At 47.5% G+C, this 15,663-nt stretch overlaps 1 protein-coding gene across 1 annotated transcript in view; it reads left to right on the top strand.

Moving 5' to 3' along the window:
• The first annotated feature begins 3,452 nt into the window (after positions 1-3,452).
• Positions 3,453-15,663, top strand: part of NTRK1 (neurotrophic receptor tyrosine kinase 1) — a 40,501-nt gene continuing 28,290 nt past the window's right edge. The window contains exons 1-4 of the mRNA XM_027871293.1: positions 3,453-3,673; positions 8,712-8,786; positions 8,941-9,012; positions 10,609-10,677. Coding sequence (XP_027727094.1) covers positions 3,453-3,673; positions 8,712-8,786; positions 8,941-9,012; positions 10,609-10,677 — 437 coding nt within the window. The remainder of the gene's footprint in view (positions 3,674-8,711; positions 8,787-8,940; positions 9,013-10,608; positions 10,678-15,663) is intronic.

Below are 15,663 nucleotides of genomic sequence, written 5' to 3'. Positions count from 1 at the left end.
TGTCTTGGCCCTGAGCCCACACCCAGCCCCAGCTCAGTGTTATCCAGCCTGGTAGGGGTAGAGGTTGGGGGCAGGACATGCAAAGGGTTGCCTAAGAGTAGCCCCGAGGGACAGAGGCACTGAGGGACTCAAAAGATGGGAGACAGAAAGACACAAGGAGAAAAACAGAGTGTCAGAAACTGAGAAAATAATAAAGGTATAGAGATGAGGGAAAACCCAAAAATTCAGGGACTGAGAAGTGACAAAGATGGAATTAAAGAAGAAAACGCGTGTGTGTGTGTGTGTGTGTGTGTGTGTGTGTGTGTGTGAAAGAGAGAGAGAGACAGAAGAGAGAGAATGAGACAAGGGAGACAGAGACAGACAAAGATACAGAAAGAAGCACAAGTTAGGGCTCAATTGAGAAGGAATAGGGGAGGAAAGTATGGGGGAAGCACGACCTTGGTGGTGATGGTGCAGGGCTTCTTATATCTCTTTCAGCTTGTAATTGTGTCTCCCTTTGTGGAATCGCTAGGGGCCAGAGGCAAAGAAGCTGGGCAGGCAGAGAGAACTGGAAACCCCCTGCCCGCCTCCGATTGTAGTCCTAAAACCCATTGGTCTGAGAGCAATGGGATAGTGGGGGGAGGTACTACTGCCCCCTCTTGCTTCATCTCCCCATCATCCCTCTCTTTCCAGTGAAGTCAAAATATTTAGCCTGACAACTGAGAGGGAGGAGGGTGCGATTGTGCATGGGGAACATGTCTATTTGGAAAATAAGGCCAAAGGGCATAGGTGTGGGGGTGCGAGATTTGGACTGGAGGCGAAGAGAAAATATCCCAACCCCAAACTCACCCAGAAGACATCCTTTCTGACAGCGGCAGCAAGGAAACCCTAAGGACATCTAACAACAACAACAACAACAACTCATCTCTTCAGGTGGGGGTGGAGGGGTTGACACGGTAAGAAAGGAGGAAAGTCAGGAAGGGACAGGCTGGAGGGCACATTGAGAAAGGGGCAGAGATCTGGTCTTTGGGACACTAGCTGAGTAGGTAGAGGGAAGAGCGGCTACACAAGAAACCTTGGGGAAGTCAACAGCGGACAGTCAGAGTACCCGATGCACCTCGATGCTCCCTTCAGGTGTGCGAAAAGCCTCCTTCCCCGAAACCACCTTGGATTGATCAACATTACTACAAAACGGTGGTGCCCCATTCCCTCGCTCCCACTTCTTGGGAGTGCATGGATAGGGGCAGGAACTGGGGAGGGAACCCAGGTATGATGCTTTCCAGGGCTGCCAGCTGGGGTGCAGAGACGAAGCCGTCGTTTTTGGAGGGGACACAAGAGGCTGCTGGGCGTAAGCAGAGCCTGACTTGGCCAGGAGCGCCGGCCTTTCTGAAGAGCTAAGAGAAGACCTATTAATTTCTCCGCGTGGAAATCGATGCGCCTCTGTACGGGCGGGCGATTGATCCCTTTCCCTCCCCTGCCCTACTTGCCTTGTAGTGTTGGGTCGCGTCCTTCCTAGCGAGAACCTGGGGCTGGCGTCCTCCTCCTTGCCCCTAAACCACTCCTCTCATCCTACAGGGGACCCCTCCCCGGCCTCACCCCAACACAAGCACAGCATAGTGGGTGTAGTGGCAAGAACCTCAGCTCTGGGTATCAGAGGACTTGGGTTCGAGTTCTCCACTTGCCATTTGCTGAGCAAATCTCTCTTCTCTAAGCCTCAGTTTACTCATCTTTATAATGGTCACACTTGCATTCTACCTCTGAGTTGTAGGAAAAGCATTTTTAAAACATTAAAATGCTCTGTGTGAGCTAGGATACTGGGATACTCCAGCGCCAACTATGCCAACATAGTGCCCGGCATGTGGTGGGTCTTAATGCTTCTTGGCTTGATGCTGTATAGCTTATGTTTAGTTATATACATTTTTTTTTGCATGTTAGAATGTGAGTTCTTTGAAGATGGCGCACTGTTTTTGCTTCTCTTTGCATCTCCAGCCTTTATTTATCACAGTGACTAGCAAACAGTAAGAGCATTTATTAAAAATGCTTTTTGACCTACTGACATCATAAAAATACATGGAGAGGCAACCTCCAAGTCGGAAAGCCTAGATTCAAGTCTCACTTCCTATACTGCTGGCTGTGTGACGCTGACCCAGTCACTTACCTTCTGAGGGCTCCCAGGTTACTCTGTCTAAAACTATATACATCGCAGAGGGAGTGCTGATCTGCATTTGCAGAGGGAGTTTCCTCATCCGGGAGTTCTTAACAGATGAAATCACAGATCAAGTCCATATCCTTACTCTAGCCTAAAAGCAAAAACACACGCGCCTCTGGCGCCACCCCGTGGCCACTCTAAGGAGAGCAAGGCGGACTCCCCTCCCCAATGTAGGCGCAGCTCAAACCTGACATTGGCTGACCGTTTTGGGGAGACCTCTTCCCTAGCTCTGCCTCTTCCACTTTGGGATCTCCTCCCTCGTTTTTCTACATTCTCTCCTCAATTCCCCATGCTTCCAGTTCTCTCTCTTCCTTTCTGTAAAAGATCTTCTAGATAATTTTATCCTGTGCTCAATAAGTGATGAAATCCGCGACCCTTCCCCACCCCCAAATCCCTTAGTGAATTTGAGGCAGAGGACGCCTAGGATGATGACAGGGGCATTGCGTTTCGATCTTTTCCCAGTCCAAGGATCCCTACTGAGGTGCATTAATGCAGCTGCATCTTGGGTGGGGAAGCAACAAGCGAGCTTCACAGCCTGGCCTTGTTAATCAAAAAGAGCTAAGTCCACAGAAAATTATTTACATGTCCCAGGAATACACAGGTGGAGGGACCCCTGGGGGAATAATAACCCTTGGAGGGGAGGGTATAAGGGGAAAGGGCAAGAGCTGGGGGGAACCTAGAGGAAGACGCCATGTAGAGAAGGGGAGGGGGTAAAGAGAAACTGGGGGAGAAGACAGAAGCTGTTGGGGGGGAGGGGTGGATACTGAGAGAGAAGGGTGGGGTCTAGGGGCACTGAGGGGTGGGGAGGGAAGAAGAGGTACTGAGGGAGGAGGCGAGATCAAGAGAGAAGGGTTAGGGGAGAGAAGGGGGCTGAAGATTACTGTGGGAAAGGTGGGGGACTGAGGGGTCACTGGGGGACAAGGGCAGGGGCTGGGAGGGATGATGGAAAAGAGAGGAGGGGGCTGGGGGCCCTGAAAGAGAGGTGCTGGTGCCTGAGGGACACTGGTGAAGGGGGCAGGGGGCACAAGAGAAGGGACAGGAGGGGGGGGGGGGACTTAAAGAGGGGGGAGAGGGCTGAGGAGTACTCATGGAAAGGAACAGAGGCTAGGGGATATTGGGGGAGAGGGGCAGAGCCAGCTCCTCCCCTTTAAGACTGCTGTCCCTTTAAAGCGGCCCGGACATGGGGGGGGGGGGGGGGGGGGGGAGGTTGGGCTGGGAGCAGCTGGGTGAGTGCAGTCAGGCTGGCCGAGACAGTGAGGGGGAGATGCTCAGAGCCGGGAGGAGCGGGCAGCTTGGCAGGCAGGGCTGCCCCTGGGCCCTGCTAGCCTGGCTGCTTCTGGTGCCTTCAGGCATTGCCCACTGCCCTCATGCCTGCTGCCCCTTTGGCCCCTCAGGGCTGCTCTGCACGAAGCCAGGAGCTCTCACCAGCTTTGGCTTCCTGGCAAGCTTGGAGAACCTGACAAGCTTGGAGAACCTGACGGAGCTGTGAGTGCCCACTGGGCATTAGGGATGGGCATTGGAGAACTGAAGCTGGGCAGGGGGGCTAGGGGAGGCATGGATGTGAAGCTTCCCTGGCAGGGTGGTGTGGCCAGCAGGTGGTCCCTGGTACTGAGTGGGAAGAGAGGCTGGAATTTCTGCCCCCTGTAACCCAGGGATCTGGGTGCTGCGCCTTCAAGCCTTGTGGGGACTCCTGTGGGGCAAACACTAGTGGGGTACCTTGTAGGGGTAACTTCTTTTTTCTCCCCAACCTTGGGGCTTCCTTCTGGGAGTCCGGGTTGGAGCCGGGAGCAATGAGATTTTCCAACAGCAGAATTTTTGAATTAAACCCATGCTTAGAAACAGTATTCCTAAGATGCTCTAAAAACTGATACGCCAGCCTCTGCCCGTTTTTCTTGGAGTCCTCTCAGTCACTGACCCTCTCCCCAAGATCCTCTCCACTCCCCCAGCTTTGGGGGCTTATCAGGAACCGAGGACTCCCAAGCCAGACATGGACAGGAAGCAGTAGAGAGTAGAAGATGCTCTAAGAACTGATACACCAGCCTCTGCCCGTTTTTCTTGGAGTCCTCTCAGTCACTGACCCTCTCCCCAAGATCCTCTCCTCTCCCTTAGCCTCTTTCTCATCTAGTATTTCTGTCTTGTCCTACTTTCCTTTAGCCCCCTGCCTTTCTCTCCTGGTGTCCCCCTGCCCCAACCCACTTCTCCTCTCTCCTGATGCCCCCTCCAGCCCCCTGTCCTCCTCTCTCAGTGCCCCTCTCAGTCCCCTGCCCTTTTCTCCTAGTGTCCCCATACCTCCTTCCCCTCTTCCTCAGTGTCCTTTTAGCCCCTTCTCCCAGTGACTCCCTGAGCCCCTCCCCAGCTCCTCTGCTCTTATGCTTTGGGCAGCTCCAGCTAATGTCAGCTTGTATATGGCCCTTTTCTACCCTAGTGACACTGCCCACATAAAACTGGGGAAAGCTTGTTTTGGGATGAGACAGTTCATATGTCTTGGTGCTTGGGGGATAGAAGGGAAAGTATCACCTCTCCACCCCACCTAGCTTTGAATCTGAAGGGCCCTTGTCCCCACCCCTTCCTTAGGGATGATTTGAGGTCCCCTGGCTTCTCTTGACAACCATGAAGTGAAGGTGCTTACAGTGGGAGATAGAAGTCCCCAGCTCTCTGCTTGCCTGCTCTCTCTCTCTCCCTGTCCTATCCCCATCACCTCCCAACCCTCAGGACCTAGATTCATTGCCTGGAGGGGAAACCAGGCAGTTGTCAGAAAGTAAAGCCTAGAGTGGGCCCCCTAAGGAAAGGAGAAGGGAAGGAAGGAGTAGTTGAGGTGTCTGCAGAAGTGGCAAATACACGCAGTAGTAATTGACTGGAAAATACTCCATTTTTCTTTAACAACTGCTGGGGGAGTGGGGCACATACTTACTTGTCTATCCCATAGTATATAAGATATATAGTTTGAAAATATCCTGGCATGATTGGCTGGAATGTATTTGAGTATTTTATAGTGACTATATTTTTCAGTATTTTATTTTATGGTTGGGGAGGAAATTCCCTAGAATATAGGAGGGTTTGCTGAGAATGTCCCCTAGAATTGTGTGGCATTGTTAGCACAGGAAAGTACCCTAACATGCTAGAAGATGCCCAGATATTCTGTAGTAACTGTCTGGAAGTTGCTCAGATACCTGAAGGGAGAAGCCAGGAAGCACAACTGCATGATTAGATGGAAAATACTGGGGCATTTTTCAGTAACCCTCCAAAGAGTGAAGGAATGAAAGAGAGAGAAGGAAATGGAATCTTCTACCTAACCTTTCTTTAGCATTGTGTTTACTGTCCTACATCTCCAACCAAGGGTGGGGGAGAAAGGGAAGGGAGGCACTGTACCCAGGACTCACAAAATTATAGAACCTAGAATGTAAGATCTAGAAGGACCCTTAAAGATAATCTAGTTGAATACCCCCATTCTACAGATTAGGAAACTGAGGCCCAGAGAAAGGAAACAAGTTGCTTAAGGTCACACAGTGGTAGAGTTCAGGACTTGAACCCCATCCTGACTTAAACTTTCACAAGGGAAATCCCAGGCTTCTAGGTCCTCATCACTTTAGCCAAGGAACTCAGACTCCCAGGTGAAGGTTCAGCCCCTGCGGTCTGTTGATTTCTACTCATCTTGCCCAGGTAGGGGTAGGAAAGGGGTAGGGGCCTCAGGGGTGAGGTATGCGGAGACTGGAGTTTGGTGAGAAACCTCCTCCCTCAGAAAAGCTAGAGGTACTAGGTGGCAGAACTCCTGAGTCTCCCTGGCAGTGCTAATAATGGGTTGAGATTGTAGGGAATAGGCAAATAAAATACAATTAAAAGTGAACTACGGGCCTCCTAGCTCATGCTGCCTGGCAACACCATTCTGGCTGGTTATTCCCTGCTGCCCTTTGCCTCTGTTTCTGGGCCCCCACTTTCCTCTGAATTCTGAGCAGGGGCGGGTGAGATAGGAAAGGGATGGAGGTGTCTGGGCATGTGGCCAGGGGCGAGCGAGAAATGCATTGAGGTGTGTGTGTGTGTGTGTGTGTGTGTGTGTGTATGGGGGACTGGGGGACAGAGACAGAGACTAGGGACACAGACAGAGAGGGGGGGACTTGAGAGAGAGGGTGGGGCAAGGGCTTGGAGAATGTTATGTGAGGGGTGGAATGAGAGAATCCTGGGAAAGCCAGGAGGAACTGGGAGTAAAGATATGGAGAAGAGAGACTAGAGAAATATTAGGGGGAGATGGGACTGGGGAACATGGAGGGGGAGGAGGAGGGAGCTGGAGAGCTCTTGGGGGAGAGGAAACAATTCTGGGCTCTTCTAACCCCTATACCCTTCCTCCTTTGAGGGAAGGAAGAAAGGGTGGAGGATGTTGTCTGAGGGCAAGGAAGGATTCTGAGAATAACCACCCCCAGGCCTCAGGGTAGTGTGACTCAGGGGCTTATGACAAGATTAGGATTTCTCTGGAATTGACCAACATGCTTTGCCACAATGAATTCCAAGGACCCTCTCAGGGGTGGAGTAGGGTGAAGAAGAATTCAGGAAGGGTGACACCTGGAATCCAGTTTCCTTTGGCCAGGTCTCTTTGTCTTCCTCTCTTTCAATCTCTTTGCCTCTAACCTCAATTCCCCCGAGGCCTATTGTCTTATTTTTCTTTTCTTTTCTCCTCTTTTCTCTCCTTTGTCTCTCCCTACACCCTTTAAGGTAGGCTTCTATTGAGGGGCAGAGGGAGGGGACAATCTTGGGGCATTGGGTAACAGGCTTCCCCTCTTCCCCTCTACTCCCACCGACCTACCCTGCACTTTGTCCAGGGAGGAGAGGTTGCACCCCAAAGGGGATCAGGAGTAGAAGCAGCATGGTTCAATGGAAAAATCAATGGCCCTGAAATCAGAAGAGAACAGGGTTCAAGTATCATCTCTTGACACTAGCTATTTGATGAAGACCTTGGGCAAATCACTTCACCTCTCTACTCTCAGTATGGCGATAATTTTGCCAATTTGTTTTATAGGTTTATAATTTACAATTTATAATATATATTTATAATTTAATTTATAATATAGTTCACATGGCTGTTGTGAGGCTCAAATGAAATAATCATGCTAAGTTGCTATTGCACATCTTAAAGCCCTGTGTACATTTTTATTTTATTTTTATTATTATTATTATTATTATTATTATTATTATTGGAGAGGTGGCATGGGATAGTGGATAGAGAGCTGGCCTTGAAGCCAGGGAGCCCTGGGCTCAAGATCCACCTGTAACATTATTGGTTTTGTGTCCCTGGGCAAATCACTTAACTCCTCTCTGCCCCAGGCACTGGGGCATTGGTAGAGAAAGTCCCCAGGCTAGAGCTCTCTATTCTAATAAGGGAATCACAGCTTCAGTCCCATCCTTTCCTCACAGAGGTATAATTTTGCTGCATTAAAAAAAAAAAAAACAAATGGTACCTCATTAGAGAGGCATCATGGAAAAGCAGGTAAAGAACTGGTCTCAGAAATTCAAAAAACAGAGGCAGGTAGGTGGCACAGTGGAGAGAGCACCCTGGCCCTGAAGTCAGGAGGACCTGAGTTCAAATCTGCCTTCAGGCCAAACATTTGACACTTACTAGCTGTGTGACCCTGGGCAAGTCACTTAACCCCAATTGCCTAAAAAAAAAAACCAAAAACAACATGGGTTCAGATCCCACTTTGGACACATCCTGACTGAGCAACTTGGGTAAGTCACTTAGCCCCTAAATGCTGTACCCAGCCCTCGAAGACTAGAGTTGTGCCAATCTTCATTGGGAGAGAATGTTGACTCACTCATAGTTCTTCTTGCCAATGCAATCACACATTTGGTCCAAAAAATGATTCTTGCCCTCCCTTGAGGGAGGCAGTGTCTTGTAATGGATAGAGAACTAGCCTTCATGCCAAGAAGACCTGGGTTCGAGTCTAGCCTCTGACACATCTTGGCCATGTGACCCAGCACAAGTCACTTTAACCAGAAAAATACTAGACTAAAAACTAGACTAGAAAAATACAGAAAAAGGTGCTGACTGGCATAGAGGAAGGGAATCTCCTCACTTTTCTTGTACTGATTAAATCATGGGGCTTGTCTTTATTACTTAAAAACAATGTCTTCACATCTGTGTGGATACAAATGTACAGGCATGGGTGAGTACCTACCAAAATAACACACGTGGGCAGGGGTGTTATTTACCTGTGTGAGAGAGGGATGCATAAGCATGTTGGAGGATGTTGAAACTTGAACAGGCTGGTGTGTTGGGAGAGACTAGGGAGAGGGTAAAGGAGTGCTGAGCTATCAGGGAGAACTAAGCTGGATCCTAGGCTTTCGAAGGAGGGGTTAAGGCCTCTCCATCAGAGGAATTGAGTCTACGTGTGCTAAGATATGTGTGTCCGGAAGGGAAGGTACCTGTGTGAATCCATATACTACATATGAATTGGACTGAAGTTTCTTCATCTGAAAAAATAAAAAAGAGAAAGAGAGAAATCTTCATTCTGCCATCTTTTTTCTTTCTTCATAGCCATATTGAGAACCAGAAGGATCTGAAGCATCTGGCCCTGGGCGACCTAAGTGTCCTGAGAGAGCTGAGGAACCTGTGAGGGGAGGGGAAGGGGACAGGATGGGAGGGAAGGAAGGGTTGGGGCTCTAGAGAGAGGGGCTGGTCAGGGAGTGGGGAAGAGGAGCTGGAGTGCTGAGAAAGGGGATCAGGCATCTTCTGGGTGGGACTAACCCTGAATTGTCTCCCATAGCACCATTGTACACAGTGGTCTCCGATCCGTGGCTCCAGATGCCTTTCGCTTCACCCCTCGGCTGAGCCGACTGTGAGTATCAGCACACCTTGGTCCTTCTGTGAGGGAGTCGTGAAGAAGGACGGGTCGGGCCTCTTAATGGGTCTTCAGCTGTGAATGGAAAAGGGCAGAGGTATCATCCCAACAGCTGTGTGAACACCCAAGTCTTGGGTCAAGGACTTTCAATGTCCTCAGATTCCTTAGCTCCTGTAGCTCATTCCTCTGCTTCTGTTCTGAATGACCCTGCTGGGAGGTCCCTCTTCTTCATACTCTTCAGAGATAGAAATCCCTGAAACCATTCCTCACCTACCTATTGGTCGCACATCTTTGTTGAATTGAATTCCCGTTTTCCAGCTTTGAGCTGTGGCATCAGCTTCCAAGTGGATCTTTCCACAGATCTCTTTTCTTTAGGAGCTGATGGGGTCTCCAGGTTGGGAAAGGAGAAAGAAGTAGAGATAAGTGTCCTGGATTCCCAGGTTGGGAATCTCTGTCCCCCCGGCCTCTATCCTGGGCCTTTCAAGTGGGGATAGTGTCATTTAAGCTCCAAAGTATACGTGAGGGAAGGTCACAGAAAATTTCTCTGCTTGTATTTAACTTTTGTCATCATCCTTCCCCACCATCAGCTTCCTCCTACAAGAGAGGAGATCGGGGCAAGAAAGTATCCCTGTAAAGAAATGGTCCAGGGGGCAGCACCTGAAGTAATGGCAGGGGGACAGCACCTGAAGCTGAGACCCAGACCATTCTCTAGAGGATAGTTTGAGGGCAGAGAAATTGATGCCCCATCCGATTTGAGATATGAGAGAAAGAAGCTTCCCAGAGGAAGGTCTAAAGTTCAGCTGTCCCCCTTCTTACCTAGGAAATTCTCTATAGATTCTGGCCCTCTCCGGTAAAGCTCTCTCTCTCTGTCTCTCTGTCTCTCTGTCTCTCTCTCTCTCTGTCTCTCTGTCTCTCTCTCTCTCTATCTCTCTGTTTGCTATTTTCCCAGCCTTGGCCTTCCTCTAAAGTTTCAGAGGCTTTGAAGGGAGGCATCATAAGATCCGTCTTATCCTCCCCTTTACAGGATTGAGCATCAGACAGGTGGAGAGAAGGGGTTGGGGGATGGGACGAGGCTCTCGGAAGCAGAGGAATCAAGACCAAGGAAGGGAGGGATGTGTGCACTGGGGGAGGCTGATGCCTATCTGCAAGAATGCTTCGAATTACTTAGTGCAAAGGTTTTGGTGGGGTAGGGGGAGACCTAGATGTGCTCTCTCTTTTTCCCTCCCCATCTGGTTCCTGACAGTGGGGTGGGGGGAAGGGGGAGCACAGATGGACCCCCTCCTGCTCACCCCCCAGCTGTGGCCTCAGCACTTTGCCAGCTGGGGCCAGGTGGGGGAGGGGGAGCCGGCTGTTCCCTCTGATCCCCCCCTTCCCTGGGGGTCTAGGGGTGGGAGTGAAGGGGAGCTTAACCCTAGTGGTGCTGGTCAGGAGAAGAGTAGGAGTCTTCTAACATAGAAGCTGTGAGTTTGGGGGAGGTGGGATATGGTAGAAGCAGGGTGGGGGAAGGTGTCGCAGATCAGACAGGTATTAAATTCTACACTTAGAGAAAGCTCGGAAGGGCAACTAGAAGTAAGGTTACTTTCTCTCCTGCAGGAATCTTTCTTCCAATGCACTGAACTCACTCTCTTGGAAAACTGTTCAGGGCCTTTCCCTGCAGGAACTGTAAGTACCAGGGCTTGTATATGAGCTTATTAGAAAGAGGTTATATGTAAATGTATGGGGGCAGAGGAGTGGTTTTCGAGGTGTTACTGACTAGGTGGGATTTACTTCATGTTTGATTATGAGTTGGTGACTGCCGGTACGACCCAATGAGGGGCCTGGGTTTGGGTGCTGTATGTTGGGTGTTGGCTGGTGGGGCTACCTGCTGCCATCCAGTGACAGTGAGTTACTGTAGGTGGGGGTCTCCGTGACTTGCTGTGTGGTTCCCAAGCCACTGGTAATATCTTGTAAATGATGGAGGGCTACCCCTCCTGACCGTCTTCCTCCTCAGGACTGGAGAGTGATTGGGTAGGTTCAATTACAATGAACAAATGTTTCCTAAACATCTATTGTGGGCAGGACTCTGGGTTAGCCCTAGGTGCTTCAGAGATTGCAACATTTAGATAAAACGTGGTCCCTACCATGTTTACAATCTAGTAGGAGGCTGAGATACCACCTGAAAATTTTTTTTCTTTTCTTGGATTATTTCACTGGTATAAGAATGAGGAAACTCAACCAGAGCAGATAACAACCTGCTCTGAAACTTAATGTTTTTTTTAAAATTCAATTTAATTTTATTTTTAGGTTCAAATTCTCTCCCTCCCACCCCCACTGAGAAAACAAGAAAAACAAAACTGCTCTTACAAACATATATACTATAATGGATCAAAACAAATTTCTGCATTGGTTATGCCCAAAATAATCTATATCAGGGAAATATAGTTAGTTTTTCACAACATGACTACTATGGAAGTGTTTTGCGTGACCACACATGTATAACCTCTATCGAGTTGCTTGCCTTCTGAATGAGGGTGGGTGGGGAAGAAGGAAGGGAGAGAATTTGGAACTCAAAGTTTTAAAAACAAGGTTAAAAAGTGTTTTTACATGCAACTGGGAAATAAGATATGCAGGCAATGGGGTATAGAAATCTATTCTGTCCTACAGGAGAATAGAAGAGGAAGTGTAAAAGAAGGGGGGAGTGATAGAAGAGAGGGCAGATTAGGGGAAGGGATATTCAGAATACATACCATCTTGAGGTGGAGGGAGGTGAGAGATGGGGAGAAAATTTGGAACTCAAAATCTTGTGGAAGCCAATGTTGAAAACTAAAAATTAATTAATTTAAAAATAATTTAAAAATGAATGTTGAAAACTATCTTTAAATGTAATTGGAAAAAATAAAATACTATTTGCAAAAAAAAATAATCTATACCTCAATCTGCACTCTGAATCCATCACTTGACTATCAGGAGGTGGGCAGCATGTGTAATTTATAATCTTAAAAATCCGTAAGATTATGAGCTCCTTGAGGGCAGGAACTGTCTTTTGCCTCTTTTTGTATCCCCAGTGCTTAGCATAGTGCCTGGCACATAGCTGGTGCTTAATAAATGTTTATTGACTAACTGATTAAAGAGTCTCCTGGGGGGAATACGAATTTTAAAAAATTAAACAGCTCCTGCCCTCATGGAGCTTACATTCAATTGAGGAATGGGGAATAACAACATGTCCATATTTAAGTATGTATACAGAACTAATACAATGTAATATTGGAGATCAGAAAAGTCCTTGTTGGGGGGGAGTGTTGACCCTGAGTTGAGCTTTGAAAGAAACTAGGGATTCTCTGAGGTGTAGGTATGGGAAGAGATGGGGGAAGTGTGTATGAGGAACAGTGAGAAGGCCAGTTTGGATGGGATATAGAATGCCTGAATCAATCAGTCAATCAATTAACATTTTAAAAGCACCTACTATGAGCTACACTGTACTAAGCACTGGGGATTAAAAAAAAGAGGTAAAAGATAAACCCTGCCCTCAAAAAGTTTACAATTTAATGAGGGAGACAACATAAAGACAAATATGTGCAAACAAATTATTTACAGGATATAGAGAAAATAATCAAGAGGGAAGGCATAAGAATTAAGAGGGGGTGGGAAAGGCTTCTGGTAAAAGATGAGCTTTTAGTTGGGATTTAAAGGAAGCCAGAGAAGTCAGCCGGCAGAGCTGAGGAGGAGAGCATTCCAGGCACCAGGTGTAGCCAGAGAAAATGTCCAGAACTGAGAGATGGAGTGTTGAATGAGGAAGAGTAATGTAGGATAAACATAGAAAGATAGTTGGGAGCTAGGTTGCAAAGGATATGAAATAGGAGCTTGCATGTCAACCTATACTAGTAGCTAGATGGCGAAGTAGAGAGAGTGCTGGCCCAAGAATTGGGAGGACCTGAATTCAAATACAGCTATGGATAAGCAACTTCCTAGCTGTGTGACCCTGGGCAAGTCACATTACTCTGTTTGCCTCAGTTTCATCATCTGTAAAATGAACCAGAAAAGTAAATGGCAAACCACTCCAGTATCTTTGCCAAGAAAACCCCAGATGGGGTCATGAAGAGTCAGACATAACTGAACAACAACAGCAGTGTTATTTATCTCAGACATCCAATTATCATCTTACCACTCTTTAGGGAGGGATATTCTCTTGGGGACCATTAGCTCCCCATCACTTCTCCTCCTCCATTCCATGACCTCCAGGAGGGTATAGCTTTAGAACTGGAAGATTATTTAGTCTAACTATTTGATTTTGAAGCTGAGGAAACTGAAACCCAGAGAGGTTAAATGACTTTTTCTGAGACCATGTAAGTGAGGTAGTAAGGATTAGGGTCAGTATCCAATTCTCAACCAAGGCTGTGCTCTGACTCCAGATCCAGTGTTCTGTCCCTGGTACCATTCTTCCTTCAGGGAGTTTAGTCTTTACTGATGTCTAAGCTCATTCCCTATTGCTCGACAGGCATGATGTTCTTAAAACACAGATTTGGTCATGTCACTTAACTATCTGAAAACTTTAGTGGCTCCCTATTGTCTATGGCAGGTTCCCCACCTGTGGTCTATAGAATAACATATCCAATCTTTAGTCTGACATTTCACAATCTGGGATCCCGTCTGCCTTTTTAGTTTTATTTTCTATTGCTCCCCTTTCTTTACTCTGTGTTCCAGGGAACCTGGCCTGCTAGCTGTTCCGCTTACATCTCCATACGTGATTTTGAAGTCAGGAAGACCTGTGTTCAAATCCTGCCTCAGACATTTATTTAGCTGGGAGACCCTGGGAAGTCACAACCTTCCTGGGCTCCAGTTTCCTCATCTATAAAGTGGGGATGATAATTATAGCACTTACCTCACAGGTGTGTGGTAAGGATCAAAGGAGACAACAAATGTAAAAAGTACTTTGTTAAACCTTAGAGTGCAATATTCTGTTGTTGTTCAGTCATTTTCAGTCATGCCCAACTCTCTGTGATCCCATTTGGGATTTTCTTGGCAAAGATATTGAAGTGGTTTGCTATTTCCTTCTCCAGCTCATTTTACAGATGAGGAAACTGAGGCAAACAGGATTAAGTGTCTGAGGCTGGAGTTGAACTCAGGTCTTCCTGACTCCAGGCCCAGCACTCTATCTACTGAGCCACCTAGCTGTTCAAAAGTGTGATATAAACGCTAGCTATTATTATTATTATTATGATTGTATTCTATTCCCCTCACACTCCCTTTTTCCCCCTCCTCATCTCACATCACTCCTCTTCCTCCAATGTTTCCTCCTTTCTTCCTGTCTCAAATGAAGAGGTGACCCTTCTCCTAGCCAAGGCAAATCCCTCTACATCACCCCGGGTCCTGTCCTCTCATCTTTTCTGCAGATTGTCTTCACCATCATCTCCACTTTCTAATCTTCAGTCTCTCCCTCTCTGCCAGTCCCTTGCCTGATACTTACCAACATACTTATGTCTCTCCCATCTTTGAAAACCCCTCCCTTGTCTTGTTCATCCCTGCTGGCTGTCCTCTTATAGCTCCCCTCCCCTTCGTGGCTAAACTCTGAAAAAGCCTTCACAATTCATGCCTCCGCTTCCTTTCCTCTGACTTGATTCTAAACTCACAGCAATCTAGCTTCCATCCTCATCATTTAACTGAAACCACACTCTTGAAAATCACCAGCCATCAATTAATTGTCCATTTTTGGGCAAAGGGCAGCTCGATGGTGCAGCAGATAGAGCACTGGGCCTGGAGTCAGGAGGACCTGAGTTCAAATCCAGTTTCCAACACTTCCTAGCTGTGTGACCCTGGGCAAGTCATTTCACCCCAATTGCCTCCAAAGACCCAAATCTAATGTCCTTTTCTCAATTCTCATCTTTCTTGACCTATCTGAAACCTCTGACATCAATAGTTACCACCTTGCTGTGGATACTTTTTCCTCTCTTGGCTTAGTGACTCTGCTTTCTCCTGGTTCTCCTCCAACCCATCTGACTGTTCAGTCTCCTTTGATGGTTCATGCTTCAGGTAATATATAAGCATGACCATCTAACTGTAGGTGACCTTCAAGGCCTGAGTCTTCTCTTTTTCCTCCATGATCTCATTTGGTGATCTTATCATCTTCCATGGGATCAATTACCATCTCTATGCAGATGATTCCCAAATCTACATATGCAGTCCTAGTTTATCTCCCAAGCTCCAGCCCTGTGTTGATAAACTGCCTTTTGGACCTCTAGAACTGGATGTCCCATTGGCATCTCAAACACTAACATAGCCAAAACAGAATTTATCTTTCCCCCACCCCATCCCTCTTCCCAACTTTCCTGTTACTCTTGAGGGTGTTACCATCTCCCAGTCACTTAGGCTCACAATCTCAAATGTTGATCTTGACTCCTTACTCACTCTCATCCTACATAACCAACCATTGTCAAATCCTATCATTTCTACCTTCACCAGGCCTCTCCTCTATACTCCCTTCTCTCTACTCACTTAGCTACAGCCCTATTTCAGGTGCTTTTCACTTCTTGCCTGGGCTATAGCAAGAGGGATTCTCATTGGTCTCCCTGCCCTCAAGTCTCTCCACACTCCAAGCTACCCTTCTTTTTTCTTTTCTTTTGTTTTCTTTTGTTTTGTTTTGTTTTGTTTTGTTTTGTTTTGTTTTGTTTTGTT

The sequence above is a fragment of the Vombatus ursinus genome, unplaced genomic scaffold, assembly GCF_900497805.2.
Source record: "Vombatus ursinus unplaced genomic scaffold, bare-nosed wombat genome assembly UNPS02014798.1, whole genome shotgun sequence".
Taxonomy (NCBI): domain Eukaryota; kingdom Metazoa; phylum Chordata; class Mammalia; order Diprotodontia; family Vombatidae; genus Vombatus; species Vombatus ursinus.
The sequence above is the reverse complement of the archived record's forward strand: the minus strand, read 5'-3'. Positions and strand labels throughout refer to the sequence as shown.